The following is a 23,087-nucleotide window of genomic DNA, read 5'->3' as shown; positions in this document are numbered from 1 at the left end:
ATGGTTAGAAAAGAAAGAGAATGCAGGTGAGTATGTGTGGAACACCTGCAAGACTTCATCCAGCAAACTGAAATGTGAAACCTGGCACCAAATGATTAGTCTTCTTAAAGGGACACTTCCATCAATTTTTAAAATCACATATTTAACAACCTATATGTGAATAGTCTATGGAAATTCTAAGAAAATGGGTTGCTCTTTTTCTGTATAATTTTTGAAGTCACTCATGTATTCTACTTCCTATACTGGCTCTTTAGCTTCCCGTTAGATTGGACTGTTAGCAGAGCAAACAGTCTTGCCTAACTTTCTCAGTCAGGTCAACTACAAAACACTCCCTAAACTAGAGGTAAGTGGTGTATAGTGTGAGCAGAGTCCAGTTGTGTAATTTTTATCTTCATACTCACTTGCGTCCTGATGCTGTACAAAAGCATTGAGAGGACTCCCATGCTCATGCACATAATGGAAAGGACTCAAAGAGGAGTACCCAATGCATCTCACTGCTGGTTTGTCAGAGAACAGCATCAGAACGCAAGTGAGCATGATGATAAAAATTATACAACCGAACTTGGCATCACTTACACTATACAACATTTAGAGTAGTTTGGGTGTTGTTTCGGAGCTGACAGATTCCCTTTAAACCACACTGGAGTGGATACGGTGGTGACTCACATTACTCTATTTAAGCCAGTGCTCTACTCTGAGCATATTTAACAGAGACTATCGAGAGAACAATAGCATTGTCATACTGTTGTCCCAATTCTACACCTAATGTTATCATAAGGATTACCCTACAGACATCTTCCCCTCACAGTTGCAGTAATCTGACTATACAGTAGTTCTTATAATTTGTGTTGGCTGCTACAGAAGAGCAATATTTTGTGTTTAACCCCTTAAGGACTCGGCCCTATTTCACCTTCTGGACTTGGCCATTTTTGCAAATCTGTCACTTAAGTGCTGATAACTTTAAAACGCTTTGACTTATCCAGGGCCATTCTAAGATAGTTTTTTTCAATCACATATTGTACTTCATGACACTGGTAAAATGAAGTAAAAAAAAATTCATTATTATTTATAAAAAAATACCAAATTTACCAAACATTTGCTAAAAAATAGCAAATTTCCAAGTTTCAATTTCTCTACTTCTAGAAAACATAGTAATACCTCAAAAATAGTTATTACTTTACATTCCCAAATGTCTACTTCATGTTTGGATCATTTTGGGAATGATATATTATTTTTTGGGGATGTTACAAGGCTTAGAAGTTTAGAAGCAAATCTTGAAATTTTCAAAAACCCAATTTTTTAAGGACCAGTTCAGGTCTGAAGTCACTTTGCGAGGCTTACATTATAGAAACTAGGGAGTCGACCCGATATTGATTTTTTAGGGCCGATACCGATACCGATAATTTGTGAACTTTCAGAGCCGATAGCCGATAATTCTATACCGATATTCTGGGAATTTTCATTTTTGATTAAAAAAAATTCCTACACAAATCTGCTGAAAATTTATATGTTTATTGTTAATGTGTATTATTTTTGTTTATTGTTAATGTGTATTTTTTTTTTATAAAATCTTTTTCATTTTATACTTAATATCTTTGTGTTTTTTATTTTTTTTTTTTTACTAACTTTTAGCCCCCTTAGGGAATAGAACCCTTGTCCTATTCACCCTGATAGATCTCTATCAGGGTGAATAGGAGCTCACACTAGAACCTTGCTCCTATTCACCCTGATAAGTCTTTATCAGGGTGAATAGGAGCTCACACTGTCCCTGCTGCTCTGTGCATAGTGCACACAGCAGCATGGAGCTTACCATGGCCGCAGGGCTTCAATAGCGTCCTGGCTGCCATGGTAACCGATCGGAGCCCCAGGATTACACAGCTGGGGCTCCGATCGGAGGAGCAGGGGAGAGGGGATCCTGTGGCCACTGCCACCAATGAGTAATACTGGTGGGGGGGGGGCGCACTGCGCCACCAATGTTTTTACTATTGGCCGGGATTGGATGGGTGGTGGGGGGGCGCACTGCGCCACCAATGATTATATACTGGGGGGCTTGGGGGGGGGCGCACTGCGCCACCAATGAAGATAAGTCTCTCAATCATTCATATACAGGAGGCGGAGCTGGCTGCAGAATCACATAGCCGGCTCCGACCTCTATGAGCGGTAGCCTGCGATCCGCGGCACTGAGGAGTTAACTACGCGGATCGCAGCTATCGCTCATAGAGGTCGGGAGCGGCTATGTGATTCTGCAGCCAGCTCCCGCCTCCTGTGTATATGAATGAATGAAAGGCTTATCTTCATTGGAGGCGCAGTGGCCAGAGCCCCTCCCCTCCTCTTATGTTCTCTCCTCTCATTGGCGGCAGCGGCCAGCAAGCAGCACAGGGGGGGAGACACTGCTTCCTTCTCCCTGTGCTGCTGAGGGAACACGGAGAGTGCTGAGAGCAGCGCGTTCTGTGTTCCAATATGTTATCGGTATATCGGCACCGTGGTGATGTACCATGTGATTGGAGCATGAGATCTGACGTCACCAAAGGTCCTTTAGCCACAACTCATCAGTAAACTCAACTCAAAGGTCCTTTAGCCCACAACTCAAGTAAAGAAGAGACCGGGAACTTCGAGATCAAGAGGAGGAAGGTGAGTTATGAGATTTATTTTTTATAAACCCCTCCAGCCTATTGTACTATGCATTCTGTATTCAGAATGCTATTATTTTCCCTTATAACCATGTTATAAGGGAAAGTAATACAGTTTATAGACTGTCACCTAGCAACCATGCGTGAAAATCGCACACGCATCCGCCACTTGCTTGCGGATGCTTGCGATTTTCACGCAACCCCATTCACTTCTATGGGGCCTGCGTTGCGGTGAAAAACGCAGAATATAGGAGGCATGCTGCGATTTTCACGCAACGCATAAGGATGCGTGAAAATCATCGCTCATCTAACAGCCCCCATAGAAATGAATGGGTCCAGATTCAGTGCGGGTGCAATGCGTTCACCTACCGCATTTGCACCCGCGCGGAAATCTCGCCGTGTGAACGCAAGCCTAAGGGGTTTAATTTTCAATGGTATACTACTGCCAAAATGAAAAAAAGAAAACAGCCAGAAATGCTTAAAAAAATTAAATCTTTGAATATTGAGTTTAAAAAATACCAATTTCTGATGGAGGTGTCCCTTTAAGATTGTACCAGACTTAGAATGAGCACTCATGGAACTAGTTTGTAACTTATTCTTTATTTAGGTCTATTTTGTTTTTGCGGGTTTGAGGGATACAGAGCAGGAATGACAATCCACTGACCAGTTAAGCATAATGATTATGCGGCAGTGGGACTGCCCACATTGACACAATAAATACAATTGTCCCCAGCAAATCAGTCTTACAATAAATATAAATGCCCTAAAGATGATTTCAGATAATTTTCAGTGGATAAGTGACCTCTGTGATGACAATGAGCATCTCACTTAGGCTGGGTTCACATTTGTGCTATGAACTCCAGCGGAGGAACAGACCGCCAGAGTTCACCGTATCCGGCATAGCTAGATACCACCATGCACCGCCGAATCCCCATTCACTGTAATAGGATCTGGTGGTAATCTGGCCGCTTTCTGGCATATAACAAACATTTGGCTGGACAAAAAATGTTGGGTGTAGCATTTTTTGGTCTGGCTAAAAGCCAGCATGTATGCCGGATACAGTGACCAGATTACAGTATCAGAGTTCACAATGCAGATGTGAGCCTGGCTTTACTTGGTTTTCATACTAAGATGGCAACCTTCAGCTGGTTATACCAACTGACAGTTACAGATGGACCTGAGGCTGTTTTAAGGTTTCTGCACATGCACAGAAGGGGCCTGTATGACATCCTTACAGTAAGTGTGTAATTGGAAGCCAACACCGCTGTTTTGCATGCTACATATCAACATATAAGAGCTTCCATTTTTTTTTTAAGTAATTACAATCTGATCAGTAAACCTCGTATTATAAATAATTTCTCTGCCATTTCTAATTTATACATAAGGCATGTGCATGCAGTAGATAGGAGATGTCTTTAGTTAATTTGGTATAAAATAGATGGCTAATGACACTAATATAATGACAATGCTAATACAAATGTTAGTTGAAGACTTCTATGACAGGTTAGTATGGTACCAACTATCACTTTAGAAAGGATCTCTAATAGGGACAACTGACTTATTCCGCAGCAACCAGGGAAAGAAAGAGAGTGCAATGGTTTGAAGCTGTACTCAGTCTGTGGTCATGTGCCCTGGTAGGACAGCTCAAAACATACTACAGGACTCGTCCCAGCTGTCATCCACATTCAGAGGCCGTTTCCAAAAAGATTTCTGTTTCTTTTGCAGTTCCTTACGCACGCATCGGGGACATTGGACAGTTTTCACTTTGCACTCAACTGTGGAACACAGCGGCACAGTTTTTCACACCTAAAATAAAACCAAGTAATAAAAGTCACGGATTATTCCACACATTGCTACTTTGTTTAAAAAACTTTCCACAAAGTTTCTCTAAATTCTAGCGTTAAAACAGAGAATGTGAGATAAAAAAATAAATAAATATTAGTTCATTTTAAGTTGGAGTCTTGCAGCGAGTCGGCTGCTTGCTCAGTAAGGAGACACTGCATTTACATGCAGTGATCTCCTTAATTGTGGTGAGGACAAGGGATCACTATTGCGATCCCTCGTCCTTATATAGACTCATGGTTTCCAAGCAGCAGAATCACTGTTTAGACCACACGATCTTCTGCCCAGAAACTATGATCAGTGGTGCTGCATGAACGACAGGATCGGCGGCACATTTACTGGCCAGATTGTTGGGAACGACCGTTCACAGGAATGCAGCTTTACTTTCTTATATAGTGGCAACATATTCTGCAGCGCTTTACAGACATTAGCATCACTCACTGTTCCCAGTGGGGGGTCATTAGCTAAATTCCTTATCAGTATGTCTTTGGAGCCTGGGAGATAACCCATGTAAACACGGGGAGAACATACAGACTTCATCCAGATGTTGTCCTTGGTCAGATTCAAACCTAGGATGCCAGTGCTAACCACTGAGTCGTGATATATATATATGCTTGATAAAGACTGCATTGAGCGGTTTGAAACGTTGCAGAGGGGTCAATAAAGGGTCCCACCATCTTCACTTTATTTTTGGAGTGCTGCCTCGTTTTTGGATACGTATTGCCTTATACTGACTGCTTTGCCGCGGTTTTGAGGATTGCACCCGAGATTTTATTGGTCTGGTGTGCTGCTGTTTATTTTTTTGTTTTTGTTATATATATATACATATAGATATATAATACACACACCCACTACTCACAAAAAGTTAGGGATATTTGGCTTTCGGGTGAAATTATGGAAAACGTAAAAAGTTCACACTACGTGATATTATATCATGAAAATAGGGCATTTAAGTTGAAGCATGCAAAGGTGATTTCCTCATCTCAAACATTTATTGAAAAAAAAACAAACAACATTGGTGGGTTAACCTCCACAAAAAAATGTCAATGTCTCAATAAACTTGTCATGTAGCCTTGAGCTCAATTACAGTTTGACAACGATGTCTCATGTTTTTCACAAGTCGACTAATTGTCGGCTGAGGCACGGCATACCACTCTTCTTAAAGGGCAGCTTTCAGGTCATTGAGGTTCTGGAGTACAGAGTTTTGAGCCTCTACACGGCGACTCATCTGATCCCATAGGATTTCAATGGGATTCAGGTCTGGAGAAAGTGCAGCCCTCTTCATTTGAGGTATCCCAGTCTCCAGCAGCCGTTCCCTAATGATGCGACCTCGATGAACTGGCGCATTGTAGTCCATAAAGTTGAAATTAGGCCTGTGTTGTTCATGCAGAGGCACAATGACTGGATTAATGATGCTATTAAAGTAGTATAGGTTTGCCACTGTACCAGTGACAAGTTGTGTATTAACTAGACACATCTGCCCACACTGTTACACCACCACCACCAAAGGCTCATCTGGTGACAACAGTGGCGGATGCATAGCCACACTGATGTAAACCGTTTCAAATGGTCTGACGTGACACTTGGGTGCCTCTCACCTCCCTTAAATGTGCCCAAAGTTGTGTGGCTTTCATCATCTGGTTCTATGATTCACAATGAAGTGGTCATTGGTGTGGGATGTGGCCAAAGGACTTCCACTTCTATGCCTTTCTGTGATTCTTCCAGTCTCTCTTTATCTCTGTTGCAATCTGCTGATGACACTCTGTGACACTCTAAGCTCAGTGGCCACTTCTTGAAGCAATGGCGAGGTACTGTTGATCAATTGTTAGGTGTCGTCTTGTTCTCATGGTGTTGTTGAACTGTCTGAATACCAAATTTCATTGAACCAGGAAATGTATTGGGCGATTCATGGATCAAACTGTTGTGAATTTTGCCATTAAGCTCCTTGTTAGAGAACAGGAAGGTGTGCATAAAGTACTTAAACACTGAACAGTTGGACAAGTGACATCGCTTATCTAGACTTTAGTAAGGCTTTTGATACTGTCACACATAGAAGGCTTATCAATAAATTGCAGTCTTTGGGCTTGGACTCCCATATTGTTGAATGGATTAGGCAGTGGCTGAGGGACATACAACAGAGGGTTGTAGTCAATGGAGTATATTCAGACCAAGGTCTTGTTACCAGTGGGGTACCTCAGGGATCTGTTCTGGGACCCATATTGTTTAATATCTTTATCAGCGAAATTGCAGAAGGCCTCGATGGTAAGGTGTGTCTTTTTGCTGATGACACAAAGATTTATAACAGGGTTGATGTAATGTAATGTAAAATGTAATGTTGATAAGTGCAAGATAATGCACCTGGGGTGTAAAAACCCAAGAGCAGAATATAAAATCAGTGATACAGTCCTAACCTCAGTATCTGAGGAAAGGGACTTAGGGGTCATTATTTCAGAAGACTTAAAGGTAGGCAGACAATGTCATAGAGAAGCAGGAAATGCTAGCAGAATGCTTGGGTGTATAGGGAGAGGCATTACCAGTAGAAAGAGGGAGGTGCTCATGCCGCTCTACAGAGCACTAGTGAGACCTCATTTGGAGTATTGTGCTCAGTACTGGAGACAATATCTCCAGAAGGATATTGATACTTTGGAGAGTGTTCAGAGAAGAGCTACTAAACTGGTACATGGATTGCAGGATAAAACTTACCAGGAAAGATTAAAGGACCTTAACATGTATAGCTTGGAAGAAAGACGAGACAGAGGGGATATGATAGAAACTTTTAAATACATAAAGGGAATCAACAAGGTAAAAGAGGAGAGAATATTTAAAAGAAGAAAAACTGCTACAAGAGGACATAGTTTTAAATTAGAGGGGCAGAGGTTTAAAAGTAATATCAGGAAGTATTACTTTACTGAGAGAGTAGTGGATGCATGGAATAGCCTTCCTGCAGAAGTGGTAGCTGCAAATACAGTGAAGGAGTTTAAGCATGCATGGGATAGGCATACGGCCATCCTTCATATAAGATAGGGCCAGGGGCTATTCATAGTATTCAGTATATTGGGCAGACTAGATGGGCCAAATGGTTCTTATCTGCCGACACATTCTATGTTTCTATGTGCATTCAAAGGTATAGAGAAGGTCACAATTAGTTCACCTGGAAAGGTTAGAGTGCATTTTAGTGTATTTCTTGTATAGGACCGTGCTGCAGATTTTCTGGGATCCCTCTTTACACCATAAGGCTCTTTCTTGTTAACCCAGACATGGAAAAAATATAGATTCCACAGAAACTTCTCCCCTAATCCACACAACCTGTAGAATGCCAAGGGGTCGCAAGATAGTGAAGCACTTCCTCGTCCGTTTCAAATAAAATTAATTTATTATACTCACAAGCATCCACTTGCAAAAGGCATATCACAAAGACAAAATCACCATGCTGCCCGACCCGGGTTTCGCAATTATGCTTAGTCAGGGGCGTCTAGCATGCCTCAAAACACAGCTGTTTTAAATCCCTAAAAACAATCCCACCCCCACTAGATACCTCCCGCATATCAATATAAAAACATACAACAGTAAAACCAAACAGATAATAAAATACATAGCCATATCTATAAGGGATCACATAATTATATTCAGCCTCTACATCCCTTTATTGCACTATTTCCCTTATCTTCTCCATGCCTCCAGGAATACATTCATAAGGTTTACTCTTCCATTCATTCATAAAACCTATTTACTAAGTCACGTCACGTGTTTTCAACATGGGGAATCATAGCCAATCCCTATTCTGACTCCACCTACCCAAAGGTCCTCAAACCTATTCAACTACGGGAGCGGCAAAAGGTAACCTTACTTTTATGTAAAACCTTAAACTATACATTGTTTGATATCGCATTCTATATTCAGTCCATGGGGATGAAGGGTGCCCAATTTATACATCCATTCAGCTTCACGTTTATTGAACTTCACGTTAATTGAGTCCAGGCAACGTATCAGAGACTTTTTTCTTTTTGGTTTTTAGAGTGCATTTTAGGTTCATCTTGAAATTTCACCCACAAGCCAAATATCCCTAACTTTTTGTGAGTAGTATATATAAATATATATATAATGCACAAGACACTTTCCACATTTTTATTTATTAAAAATTTAGAAAACCATGTCGGTCTATCACATAAAATCCCAATAAAATACAGTTATGTTGTGGGTGTAACATGAAGAAATGTGGAAAAGTTCAAGGGGTATGAATACTTTAAGGCACTGTGTAAATATATTATAACTCCAGCTTTAACAACTCAAAAAACAGTTAAGGATGGGGCTACATCTAGCCTTTTTTGTCACACTACAAAAAGTTACTGGCCAGCCATTTAATATTTTAACAATTTTAATTGCAGTTTTTTTTTTTTTATTCCAGTTTTAAAATATATAGCGGTTGTGCACACCTCATTAGGAAGAATTCATCCAACACATTCGTGCGTAAGGTTCCTATAGTATTAAATAATTTATTATACACGTAGGTAACCAATATGTAAGGTGGGTATACAATGTATATAGATGTTTGTCCAGAGAATGTCAGATGTATATAAATGTTTGTCCAGAGAGTGTCAGATACTCAACAATAGGGACCAAGTTGCAATTGGATCCCTATGATGGATATCCCAGATACTCTTCGTGGAACACTTGGTCAACAATGTTGGGATATGTACATCAATCCGCATATACTACAATTCATCCAGCAGTTAATTCATATTACAGTCCCAATGAACAAGTGCAAAAATACACAAATGGTTCACCTATAAACAATACTAAAAATTCCCCTATATATAATAAATAGCAATGACATCCATGAAATTGTAAAATATTGTGCAAGAAATAAAAACCATCCAAAAAATAGTACAAGATTAAAATATTGTGCAAAAATTGAAATCCATCCAAGAAAATAGTACAAAAATTGAGGACCGCAATAGGTATATACACTCACCTAAAGAATTATTAGGAACACCTGTTCTATTTCTCATTTGCCTTCAGAACTGGCTTAATTCTACGTGGCATTGATTCAACAAGGTGCTGATAGCATTCTTTAGAAATGTTGGCCCATATTGATAGGATAGCATCTTGCAGTTGATGGAGATTTGAGGGATGCACATCCAGGGCACGAAGCTCCCGTTCCACCACATCCCAAAGATGCTCTATTGGGTTGAGATCTGGTGATTGTGGGGGCCATTTTAGTACAGTGAACTCATTGTCATGTTCAAGAAACCAATTTGAAATGATTTGAGCTTTGTGACATGGTGCATTATCCTGCTGGAAGTAGCCATCAGAGGATAGGTACATGGTGGTCATGAAGGGATGGACATGGTCAGATAGCTTGTGGCATTTAAACGATGCCCAATTGGCACTGAGGGGCCTAAAGTGTGCCCAGAAAACATCCCCCACACCATTACACCACCACCACCAGCCTGCACAGTGGTAACAAGGCATAATGGATACATGTTCTCATTCTGTTTACGCCAAATTCGGACTCTACCATTTGAATGTCTCAACAGAAATCGAGACTCATCAGACCAGGCAACATTTTCCCAGTCTTCAACAGTCCAATTTTGGTGAGCTCGTGCAAATTGTAGCCTCTTTTTCCTATTTGTAGTGGAGATGAGTGGTACCCGGTGGGGTCTTCTGCTGTTGTAGCCCATCCGCCTCAAGGTTGTGCGTGTTGTGGCTTCACAAATGCTTTGCTGCATACCTCGGTTATAACGAGTGGTTATTTCAGTCAACGTTGCTCTTCTATCAGCTTGGATCAGTCGGCCCATTCTCCTCTGACCTCTAGCATCCACAAGGCATTTTCGCCCACAGGACTACCGCATACTGGATGTTTTTCCCTTTTCACACCATTCTTTGTAAACCCTAGAAATGGTTGTGCGTGAAAATCCCAGTAACTGAGCAGATTGTGAAATACTCAGACCGGCCCGTTTGGCACCAACAACCATGCCACGCTCAAAATTGCTTAAATCACCTTTCTTTCCCATTCTGACATTCAGTTTGGAGTTCAGGAGATTGTCTTGACCAGGACCACCCCCCTAAATGCATTGAAGCAACTGCCATGTGATTGGTTGACTAGATAATTGCATTAATGAGAAATAGAACAGGTGTTCCTAATAATTCTTTAGGTGAGTGTATATTGGATAAGATATAGTGGAAAAATAGTGGAAAAATATGAGGATTATAGTGTATCCAACAAACAATTCATCAGTGATAGGACATCCACAATAAAATCATATCAGGTGAGAACCGCAATAAATTGTAGAAATAAAGTGCAGGTATTGAGGTGCATCCAACAAGTAGTTAATCCACAATGTGCAGGTATTGAGGTGCATCCAACAAGTAGTTAATCCACAATAGGACCGCAAAAAATAGCTATATGTATTTTCAATTATGCATCAACATATCGCTTTTCCAGGTGGAATAGTATGTAGCAATATGAAGCAATATATGAAGCAGTCTTTTTAACTGACTTGATCGCTATAGTATAATAGATCCTGGTTACTCACGGTTGGTTGTTTAAGGTATTATCGTCCTGGTAAGTGAGTTATATAGTAGGATCGCAGGAAATGATATTCCCTCTTTGTAGTGAATGTGTGCCACAAATTATGGTGTGGGCATTATTCTACTTAAAGCGACATGCTGATGAACATCACACTGCTGCGCAACAGGCTGGTAATGTTGGTGTCTGTAGCCGCGGCGTCCCACGTGCTTGCAGAGGTCACGGACACGGTGCCTGTGTATGCCGGCGTCTCCTCGTATTCAGGAGTAGTTGCAGGGTCCAAATGCTAGCCGGGTTTATAGAATTGCGGTTAGTGTCAGATATCGCATAAGAAGAAAAAAGAGCGCTCTTTAGGACATAGAGGTCCTGAAGGGTATATGACGTCTGGCTGGGGGTCCTCTCTCACCATATGCGTTTCGGAGCTCTCGGTCTCCTTCCTCAGTGGTTCGGAGACCCCCAGATATAATGGGCCTTTTATAGTCCTATTGCGTCAGTCTGTTGAGTCAAGTGGAAAATCTGGTGTGGATTCTCTCTTCCACTTGAGTTAATGTAGACTGTATGTGGAGTAGATGCAGTTTAGCAAAATCCATTGCGTTTCCTATGCGGTTTTTATACATAATAAGGCCTCCTGCACGCGACCGTATTTTTTTGCGGTCCGCAAAACGGGGTTCCGTTTTTCCGTGATCCGTGACCGTTTTTTCGTCCGTGGGTCTTCCTTGATTTTTGGAGGATCCACGGACATGAAAAAAAAGTCGTTTTGTTGTCCGCCTGGCCGTGCGGAGCCAAATGGATCCGTCCTGAATTACAATGCAAGTCAATGGGGACGGATCCGTTTCACGTTGACCCAATATGGTGCAATTTCAAACGGATCCGTCCCCCATTGACTTTCAATGTAAAGTCAGGAGTTAATATACCATCGGATCGGAGTTTTCTCCAATCCGATGGTATATTTTAACTTGAAGCGTCCCCATCACCATGGGAACGCCTCTATGTTAGAATATACTGTCGGATTTAAGTTACATCGTGAAACTCAAATCCGACAGTATATTCTAACACAGAGGCGTTCCCATGGTGATGGGGACGCTTCAGGTTAGAATATACTAAAAGAACTGTCTACATGACTGCCCCCTGCTGCCTGGCAGGTGCTGCCAGGCAGCAGTGGGCAGCCCCCCCCCCTGTAGTTAACACATTGGTGGCCAGTGTGGCCGGCCCCCCCCCCTCCCTCCCCTGTAGTTAACTCATTGGTGGCCAGTGCGGCCGGCCCCCCCTCTCCCCTGTAGTTAACTCATTGGTGGCCAGTGGGCCCCCCCCTCCCCTGTAGTTAACTTATTGGTGGCCAGTGCGGCCGGCCCCCCTCCCTCCCCTGTAGTTAACTCGTTGGTGGCCAGTGGGCCCCACCTCCCTCCCCTGTAGTTAACTTGTTGGTGGCCAGTGGGCCTTCTCCCCTCCCTCCCCCTCCTAATTAAAATCTCCCCCCTATCATTGGTGGCAGCGGAGTGTACCGATCGGAGTCCCAGTTTAATCGCTGGGGCTCCGATCGGTAACCATGGCAACCAGGACGCTACTGCAGTCCCGGTTGCCATGGTTACTTAGCAATTTGTAGAACCATTATACTTACCTGCGAGCTGCGATCTCTGCGTCCGGCCGGGAGCTCCTCCTACTGGTAAGTGACAGGTCCGGCCGGGAGCTCCTCCTACTGGTAAGTGACAGGTCCGGCCGGGAGCTCCTCCTACTGGTAAGTGACAGGTCATGTCACTTACCAGTAGGATGAGCTCCCGGCCGGACCTGTTACTTACCAGTCGGAGGAGCTCCCGACCGGACGCAGAGATCGCAGCTCGCAGGTAAGTATAATGGTTCTACAAATTGCTAATTAACCATGGCAACCGGGAGTGCAGTAGGGTCCTGGTTGCCATGGTTACCGATCGGAGCCCCAGCGATTAAACTGGGACTCCGATCGGTACACTCCGCTGCCACCAATGATAGGGGGGAGATTTTAATTAGGAGAGGGAGGGAGGGGAGAAGGCCCACTGGCCACCAACGAGTTAACTACAGGGGAGGGAGGGGGGGCCCACTGGCCACCAATGAGTTAACTACAGGGGAGGGGGGGGGCAGCCGCACTGGCCACCTATGAGTTAACTACAGGGGAGGGGGGGGCCCACTGGCCACCAATGAGTTAACTACAGGGGAGGGGGGGGCCCACTGGCCACCAATGAGTTAACTACAGGGGAGGGGGGGGGGGGCGGCCGCACTGGCCACCAATGAGTTAACTACAGGGGAGGGGGGGGGCTGTCATGTACACAGTTCTGTTAGTATATTCTAACCTGAAGCGTCCCCATCACCATGGGAACGCCTCTGTGTTAGAATATACTGTCGGTTCTGAGTTTTCACGAAGTGAAAACTCAGCTATGAAAAAGCTTTTATGCAGACGGATCTTCGGATCCGTCTGTATAAAAACTAACCTACGGCCACGGATCACGGACACGGATGCCAATCTTGTGTGCATCCGTGTTCTTTCACGGACCCATTGACTTGAATGGGTCCGTGAACCGTTGTCCATCAAAAAAATAGGACAGGTCATATTTTTTTGACGGACAGGATACACGGATCACGGTCTCGGCTGCAAAACGGTGCATTTTCCGATTTTTCCACGGACCCATTGAAAGTCAATGGGTCCGCGAAAAAAAACGGAAGACGGCACAACGGCCACGGATGCACACAACGGTCATGTGCATGAGGCCTTATACTATTATATAAATGAGTATATATGATATGTATATTAGCAGTTGTCAATGAAAATATCAGTTTCAGCATATGACTAATACTCACTAATAAATATGCATAATGAATAAAAACATAATATAATTGAATATAAAATACATAAAATATTTATCTATATATCACTCTGTAAGTTTATAAATGTTCTTCAGAGAGGTTTTTCACCAGAAGGAAGGAGTAGGGCAATTGATATGGGACGGTATGACAGTAGATGGATGATTGGATGTGTACGCTAAGTGTAGAGGAGAGATGGCAGTGCTGGTAAAACAGCCCGACTGCCATCTCGCATCGACAAAGAGCGTTTCACATCAATGACTCTTCATAAGAAGCCAAAAATTTTGAGGTCTGCATTTAGTCCATTGGGGAGGAGGGTGCCCAGTTAGTATATTCTCTTTGATTCGAGTCTGGACATTCTTGAAATGTGGTTACCTCCTCTCCAATGCATGGGGACCTTTTCAAGCGCAGAAAAAAATTGAACCTGTAGGATCTTGATTGTGGGATGTTTTGTAATGCTTAGATAGAGAATAGTTCTCATATCCCTTTTTTATGTTGTTAATGTGTTCGGCAATACGCTTCAGGAGGGGCCTCTTAGTCCTTCCCACGTCTTGCATTTTACACGGACATTGAAACACATATATCACACTGTTGGTGTCACATGTTATAAAATCTTTAATTTTATGTACATGATTATTGGTGGAAGATGTTATAGAATGGGTAGTCTTCGGAAACTTAGTCAGACGGCACCCTATACATCTACCGCACCGGTAGAAACCTGAAAGACCCATCCATCCAGTTACAGTAGGTGTCCTTATATTATTAGTACTTTTCATTTTGACTGTGGGAGCTACCAATAAGTTTAAATTGGGAGCTTTGGTAAATATGATATTCGGTATATTTGGTAATAGTGGCCCTATAACTTTATCAACTTGGACGAAATGCCAGTGTTTTTGGATAATCGATTTTATTCTTTTATATTGGGGATTAAATGGTAAAATCAGTCTAATGTTAGTGTCGTCAGTATTGATTTGAGGTTTACTGTTTTTATCTTTAAAGAAGGATTGACGTTCTAACTGGCGGATTTTTTCTACTGATTTGTCCAATAATAGTGGTGGATATTTCTTCTTCTGAAATTGATCTTTCATTTTTTGTATTTCTATTTCGAAGGTCTCGGTGTGAGTACAATTTCTCTTGATACGTCTGAATTGACCCAGCGTACACATCCAATCATCCATCTACTGTCACACCGTCCCATATCAATTGCCTTACTCCCTCCTTCTGGTGAAAAACCTCTCTGAAGAACATTTATAACTATTTAACCTTCCCTACAGAGTGATATATAGATAAATATTTTATGTATTTTATATTATGTTTTTATTCATTATGCATATTTATTAGTAAGTATTAGTCATATGCTGAAACTGATATTTTCATTGACAACTGCTAATACACAGTACAGACCAAATGTTTGGACACACCTTCTCATTCAAAGAGTTTTCTTTATTTTCATGACTATGAAGGCATCAAAACTATGAATTAACACATGTGGAATTATATACATAACAAACAAGTGTGAAACAATTGAAAATATGTCATATTCTAGGTTCTTCAAAGTAGCCACCTTTTGCTTTGATTACTGCTTTGCACACTCTTGGCATTCTCTTGATGAGCTTCAAGAGGTAGTCCCCTGAAATGGTCTTCCAACAGTCTTGAAGGAGTTCCCAGAGATGCTTAGCACTTGTTGGACCTTTTGCCTTCACTCTGCGGTCCAGCTCACCCCAAACCATCTCGATTGGGTTCAGGTCCGGTGACTGTGGAGGCCAGGTCATCTGGCGCTGCACCCCATCACTCTCCTTCATGGTCAAATAGCCTTTACTTTCAACGTTTTCCCAATTTTTCGGCTGACTGACTGACCTTAATTTCTTAAAGTAATGATGGCCACTCGTTTTTCTTTACTTAGCTGCTTTTTTCTTGCCATAATACAAATTCTAACAGTCTATTCAGTAGGACTATCAGCTGTGTATCCACCTGACTTCTCCTCAACGCAACTGATGGTCCCAACCCCATTTATAAGGCAAGAAATCCCACTTATTAAACCTGACAGGGCACACCTGTGAAGTGAAAACCATTTCAGGGGACTACCTCTTGAAGCTCATCAAGAGAATGCCAAGAGTGTGCAAAGCAGTAATCAAAGCAAAAGGTGGCTACTTTGAAGAACCTAGAATATGACATATTTTCAGTTGTTTCACACGTGTTTGTTATGTATATAATTACACATGTGTTAATTCATAGTTTTGATGCCTTCAGTGTGAATCTACAATTTTCATAGTCATGAAAATAAAGAAAACTCTTTGAATGAGAAGGTGTGTCCAAACTTTTGGTCTGTACTGTACATATCATATATACTCATTTATATAATAGTATTATTATGTATAAAAACCACATAGAAAACGCAATTTCTTGTGCTAAACTGCATCTACTCCACATACAGTCTACATTAACTCGAGTGGAAGAGAGAATCCACACCAGATTTTCCACTTGACTCAAGGGACTGACGCAATAGGACTATAAAAGGCCCATTATATCTGGGGGTCTCCGAACCACTGAGGAAGGAGACCGAGATCTCCGAAACGCGTATGGTGAGAGAGGACTCCAGCCAGATGTCATATACCAGCAGGACCTCTATGTCCTAAAGAGCGCTCTTTTTTCTTCTTATGCGATATCTGACACTAACCGCAATTCTATAAACCCGGCTAGCATTTGGACCCTGCAACTACTCCTGAATACGAGGAGACGCCGGCATACACAGGCACCGTGTCCGTGACCTCTGCAAGCATGTGGGACGCCGCGGCAACAGACACCGACATTACCAGCCTGTTGCGCAGCAGTGTGATGTTCATCAGCATGTCGCTTTAAGTAGAATGATGCCCACACCGTAATTTGTGGCACACATTCACTACAGCGATATGTTGATGCATAATTGAAAATACATATAGCTATTTTTTGCGGTCCTATTGTGGATGAACTACTTGTTGGATGCACCTCAATACTTGCACATTGTGGATTAACTACTTGTTGGATGCACCTGCACTTTATTTCTACAATTTATTGCGGTTCTCACCTGATATGATTTTATTGTGGATGTCCTATCACGGATGAATTGTTTGTTGGATACACTATAATCCTCATATTTTTCCACTATATCTTATCCAATATATATACCTATTGCGGTTCTCAATTTTTGCACTATTTTCTTGGATGGATTTCAATTTTTCCACAATATTTTAATCTTGTACTATTTCTTGGATGGATTTTAATTCTTGCACAATATTTTACAATTTCATGGATGTCATTGCTATTTATTATATATAGGGGAATTTTTTGTATTGTTTATTGGTGAACCATTTGTGTATTTTTGCACTTGTTCATTGGGACTGTAATATGAATTACAGTAACTGCTGGATGAATTGTAGTATATGCGGATTGATGTACATATCCCAACATTGTTAACCAAGTGTTCCACGAAGAGTATCTGGGATATCCATCATAGGGATCCAATCGCAACATGGTCCCTATTGTTGAGTATCTGACATTCTCTGGACAAACATTTATATACATCTGACATTCTCTGGACAAACATCTATATACATTGTATACCCACCTTACATATTGGTTACCTACATGTATAATAAATTATTTAATACTATAGGAACCTTACGCACGAATGTGTTGGATGAATTCTTCCTAATGAGGTGTGCACAACTGCTAAATATTTTATATCTATTTTCTGCTTTATAGACTGGGTGTGTCTATATTGGTTGGGGCACCCACTCCATACACAAATACCAGGTGAGCCATCACAAACTATATTTGTCATTTTTCCAGTTTTGTTCAAACATGACACTGTAGAAAAGAAAAATAGACAAACCTATCACATCATAGCTTGTTCACTGGAGATGAGGATTTAGAAGTGGTTTTCAAGCTATACAATGAGGGAAACAAAGGAAAACTGGCTTAGTTACCCTTAGCAACCAAGTAGAATGATTCTTTCATTTTCAAAGGAACTCTGAAAAAAGAAAGGCTGATTCGGATTGCTTGCTATGGGCAACTAAGCCAGTTTACTTTGGCACCAGTTTTGATAAATCTTCCCCCGATGCATTTCCTATGGACAGAGATTTCATAGTGATTTTTATAGTGTAACCGAAAAGTCTAGTTGTAGCCTCAGCTGCATACCACTTTATGATCTAACTTCAGGAATGCCCAACCTGCGGTCCTCCAGCTGTTGCAAAACTACAACTCCCAGCATTCCCTGATAGGTTGGGCATCATCGAATGACACTTCCACTTCTTTGCTCTGGTAGTCCAGCATAGTCATTGTTCACGAGGGTCCAAACCATTATTCATATTCCTTGTGCTGCCATTCAAGTGAATTAGGATGCTGCCAGTGATTCAGCGCTGGCTCACTAAAGACTACTCTGAGCAACCAAACCAGAAGCGCTACTCATTGTTGGCCTGCAACTTTTCACCATTCATTGCACAAGTCTGCTATTGGAAAAAAAAACTATCACATGCTTAACATATCCTAAAAGTGCTTTCAGATGAGCATTGAAGGCGTTTTCCTTGAAACGATCATAGATCTTTCAAGAAAGGGTACTATAAAAAATGTCAGCCAAATATTAGGTGAAACCTTTACAGGGAAAAAAGGAGTATAATTGGGATTGTGATAAATGTAAAAAACACTACAACATACAAAACCTAAATTTGATCTTTTTATATTCCAGAGATCTAGGAAGTGACCTAAATACTGTCTGTTCTAATGGAACGTCAAATTGCTCATGGTGTATAAAGCAGTACAAATATACATGAAATTGGCCTACAAGGAATGATGGATAGCAAATAGCTGTTAATTGGCTCTACTTTATATAATGGAAAGTAAATAGATGTTGCCTTGTGTTGGGGCAGGGGTCTAATGGACGGTAAATAGACATCCATTTACTACATTGGGTATAATAGGATGCAATCTTCTGTCTCTTGTATTACTCCTAACAGTTTGGGATTAAGAAACTATTTGCTGTAATAGGAACAGTAAAGACAAAAGTCAAAACACAGAATAATTGGAGAGATAAATGACAGGTTAACAAAATGCATTAGATAATTTTTTTTTTCAATGTATACTTATAAAATACTCAGGATTAAATCAAGGGGTTGGAAAAATGCACTTTTTGCAGGTCTTAGGCCCCTTTCACATGGGCGAGTATTCCGCGCGGATGCGATGCGTGAGGTGAACGCATTGCACCAACACTGAATACCGACCCATTCATTTCTATGGGGCTGTTCACATGAGCGGTGATTTTCACGCATCACTTGTGCGTTGCGTGAAAATCGCAGCATGCTCTATATTCTGCGTTTTTCACGCAATGCAGGCCCCATAGAAATGAATGGGGTTGCGTGAAAATCGCAAGCATCCGCAAGCAAGTGCGGATGCGGTGCGATTTTCACGCATGATTGCTAGGAGCCGATCGGGATGGAGACCCGATCATTATTATTTTCCCTTATAACATGGTTATAAGGGAAAATAATAGCATTTTGAATACAGAATGCATAGTAAAACAGCGCTGGAGGGGTTAAAAAAAAATACAAAATCATTTAACTCACCTTAGTCCACTTGATCGCGTAGCCCGGCATCTGCTTCTGTCCCCTTTAGTGAATAGGACCTGTGGTGAGCATTAATTATAGTTCAAGGACCTGTGATGACGTCACTCCGGTCATCACATGGTACGTCACATGGTCTTTTACCATGGTGATTCACCATGTGGACTAAGGTGAGTTAAATGATTTTGTATTTTTTTTTTAACCCCTCCAGCGCTGTTTTACTATGCATTCTGTATTCAGAATGCTATTATTTTCCCTTATAACCATGTTATAAGGGAAAATAATACAATCTACAGAACACCGATCCCAAGCCCAAACTTCTGTGAAGAAGTTCGGGTTTGGGTACCAAACACGCGCGATTTTTCTCACGCGAGTGCAAAACGCATTACAATGTTTTGCACTCGCGCGGAAAAATCGCGGGTGTTCCCGCAACGCCTGTGTGAAAGAGGCCTTAGGCCTCTTTCACACGGGCGTTGCGGAAAAAAGTCCGGGTGCGTTGCGGGAACACCCGCGATTTTTCCGCGCGAGTGCAAAACATTGTAATGCGTTTTGCACTCGCGTGAGAAAAATCGCGCGTGTTTGGTACCCAAACCCGAACTTCTTCACAGAAGTTCGGGCTTGGGATCGGTGTTCTGTAAATAGTATTATTTTCCCTTATAACATGGTTATAAGGGAAAATAATAGCATTCTGAATACAGAATGCAAAGTAAAACAGGGCTGGAGGGGGTTAAAAAAAATAAAAAATCATTTAACTCACCTTAATCCACTTGCTCGCGGCCAGGCATCTCCGTCTGACTCTTTTACTGTCTAGGACCTGTGGAGAGCATTAACTATAGTTTAACCACCTCAGCCCCCAGTGCTTAAACACCCTGAAAGACCAGGCCACTTTTTACACTTCTGACCTACACTACTTTCACCATTTATTGCTCGGTCATGCAACTTACCACCCAAATGAATTTTACCTCCTTTTCTTCTCACTAATAGAGCTTTCATTTGGTGGTATTTCATTGCTGCTGACATTTTTACTTTTTTTGTTATTAATCGAAATTTAACGATTTTTTTGCAAAAAAATGACATTTTTCACTTTCAGTTGTAAAATTTTGCAAAAAAAACGACATCCATATAGAAATTTTGCTCTAAATTTATAGTTCTACATGTCTTTGATAAAAAAAAAATGTTTGGGTAAAAAAAAAATGGTTTGGGTAAAAGTTATAGCGTTTACAAACTATGGTACAAAAATGTGAATTTCCGCTTTTTGAAGCAGCTCTGATTTTCTGAGCACCTGTCATGTTTCCTGAGGTTCTATAATGCCCAGACAGTACAAACACCCCACAAATGACCCCATTTCTGAAAGTACACACACTAAGGTATTCACTGATGGGCATAGTGAGTTCATAGAACTTTTTATTTTTTGTCACAAGTTAGCGGAAAATTATGATTTTTTTTTTTTTTTTTTTTTTTCTTACAAAGTCTCATATTCCACTAACTTGTGACAAAAAATAAAAAGTTCTATGAACTCACTATGCCCATCAGCGAATACCTTGGGGTCTCTTCTTTCCAAAATGGGGTCACTTGTGGGGAAGTTATACTGCCCTGGCATTCTAGGGGCCCAAATGTGTGGTAAGGAGTTTGAAATCAAATTCTGTAAAAAATGACCAGTGAAATCCGAAAGGTGCTCTTTGGAATATGGGCCCCTTTGCCCACCTAGGCTGCAAAAAAGTGTCACACATCTGGTATCTCCGTACTCAGGAGAAGGTGGGGAATGTGTTTTGGGGTGTCATTTTATATATACCCATGCTGGGTGAGAGAAATATCTTGGCAAAAGACAACTTTTCCCATTTTTTTATACAAAGTTGTCATTTGACCAAGATATTTATCTCACCCAGCATGGGTATATGTAAAAAGACACCCCAAAACACATTCCTCAACTTCTCCTGAGTACGGGGATACCAGATGTGTGACACTTTTTTGCAGCCTAGGTGGGCAAAGGGGCCCATATTCCAAAGAGCACCTTTCGGATTTCACTCCTCATTTTTTCCTGAATTTGATTTCAAACTCCTTACCACACATTTGGGCCCCTAGAATACCAGGGCAGTATAACTACCCCACAAGTGACCCCATTTTGGAAAGAAGACACCCCAAGGTATTCCGTGAGGGGCATGGCGAGTTCCTAGAATTTTTTATTTTTTGTCACAAGTTAGTGGAAAATGATGATTTTTTTTTTGATTTTTTTTTTTCATACAAAGTCTCATATTCCACAAACTTGTGACAAAAAATAAAAACTTCCATGAACTCACTATGCCCATCAGCGAATACCTTGGGGTCTCTTCTTTCCAAAATGGGGTCACTTGTGGGGTAGTTATACTGCCCTGGCATTCTAGGGGCCCAAATGTGTGGTAAGTAGGTAAATGACCTGTGAAATCCGAAAGGTGCTCTTTGGAATGTGGGCCCCTTTGCCCACCTAGGCTGCAAAAAAGTGTCACACATCTGGTATCTCTGTATTCAGGAGAAGTTGAGGAATGTGTTTTGGGGTGTCTTTTTACATATACCCATGCTGGGTGAGATAAATATCTTGGTCAAATGCCAACTTTGTATAAAAAAATGGGAAAAGTTGTCTTTTGCCAAGATATTTCTCTCACCCAGCATGGGTATATGTAAAATGACACCCCAAAACACATTCCCCAACTTCTCCCGATTACGGAGATACCAGATGTGTGACACTTTTTTGCAGCCTAGGTGGGCAAAGGGGCCCATATTCAAAAGAGCACCTTTCGGATTTCACAGGTCATTTTTTACAGAATTTGATTTCAAACTCCTTACCACACATTTGGGCCCCTAGAATGCCAGGGCAGTATAACTACCCCACAAGTGACCCCATTTTGGAAAGAAGAGACCCCAAGGTATTCGCTGATGGGCATAGTGAGTTCATGGAACTTTTTATTTTTTGTCACAAGTTAGTGGAATATGAGACTTTGTATGAAAAAAAAAAAAAAAAAAATCATCATTTTCCACTAACTTGTGACAAAAAATAAAAAATTCTAGGAACTCGCCATGCCCCTCACGGAATACCTTGGGGTGTCTTCTTTCCAAAATGGGGTCACTTGTGGGGTAGTTATACTGCCCTGGCATTTTCCAGGGGCCCTAATGTGTGGTAAGTAGGTAAATGACCTGTGAAATCCTAAAGGTGCTCTTTGGAATATGGGCCCCTTTGCCCACCTAGGCTGCAAAAAAGTGTCACACATGTGGTATCGCCGTATTCAGGAGAAGTTGGGGAATGTGTTTTGGGGTGTCATTTTACATATACCCATGCTGGGTGAGAGAAATATCTTGGCAAAAGACAACTTTTCCCATTTTTTTATACAAAGTTGGCATTTGACCAAGATATTTCTCTCACCCAGCATGGGTATATGTAAAATGACACCCCAAAACACATTCCCCAACTTCTCCTGAGTACGGCGATACCAGATGTGTGACACTTTTTTGCAGCCTAGATGCGCAAAGGTGCCCAAATTCCTTTTAGGAGGGCATTTTTAGACATTTGGATACCAGACTTCTTCTCACGCTTTGGGGCCCCTAGAATGCCAGAGCAGTATAAATACCCCACATGTGACCCCATTTTGGAAAGAAGACACCCCAAGGTATTCAATGAGGGGCATGGCGAGT

General features: G+C 41.5%; 1 protein-coding gene and 1 long non-coding RNA gene across 3 annotated transcripts in view; one reads left to right on the top strand and one right to left on the bottom strand.

The window, feature by feature from the left end:
- PLEKHM3 (pleckstrin homology domain containing M3) overlaps positions 1–23,087 on the bottom strand; it is a 401,278-nt gene that overhangs the window by 90 nt on the left and 378,101 nt on the right. Inside the window, exon 8 of one of the 2 annotated variants that reach the window (XR_005780515.1) lies at positions 4,242–4,436. Coding sequence is in view for 1 of the 2 variants with exons in the window: in XM_040440444.1 (XP_040296378.1) it covers positions 4,391–4,436 (46 nt within the window). In the remaining variant the exon portion in view is untranslated. Of the gene's footprint in view, positions 1–3,935; positions 4,437–23,087 lie in introns of those variants that run through there. The other variant, XM_040440444.1, reaches the window with a different exon arrangement.
- Positions 3–3,118, top strand: LOC121008098. Its single transcript, XR_005780516.1, has 2 exons — positions 3–875; positions 3,048–3,118. It is a non-coding gene; the product is annotated as an uncharacterized LOC121008098 (long non-coding RNA).

This window comes from Bufo bufo, chromosome 7, assembly GCF_905171765.1.
Source record: "Bufo bufo chromosome 7, aBufBuf1.1, whole genome shotgun sequence".
Taxonomy (NCBI): Eukaryota; Metazoa; Chordata; class Amphibia; order Anura; family Bufonidae; genus Bufo; species Bufo bufo.
This window is presented reverse-complemented; position numbering and strand designations above follow the sequence as displayed.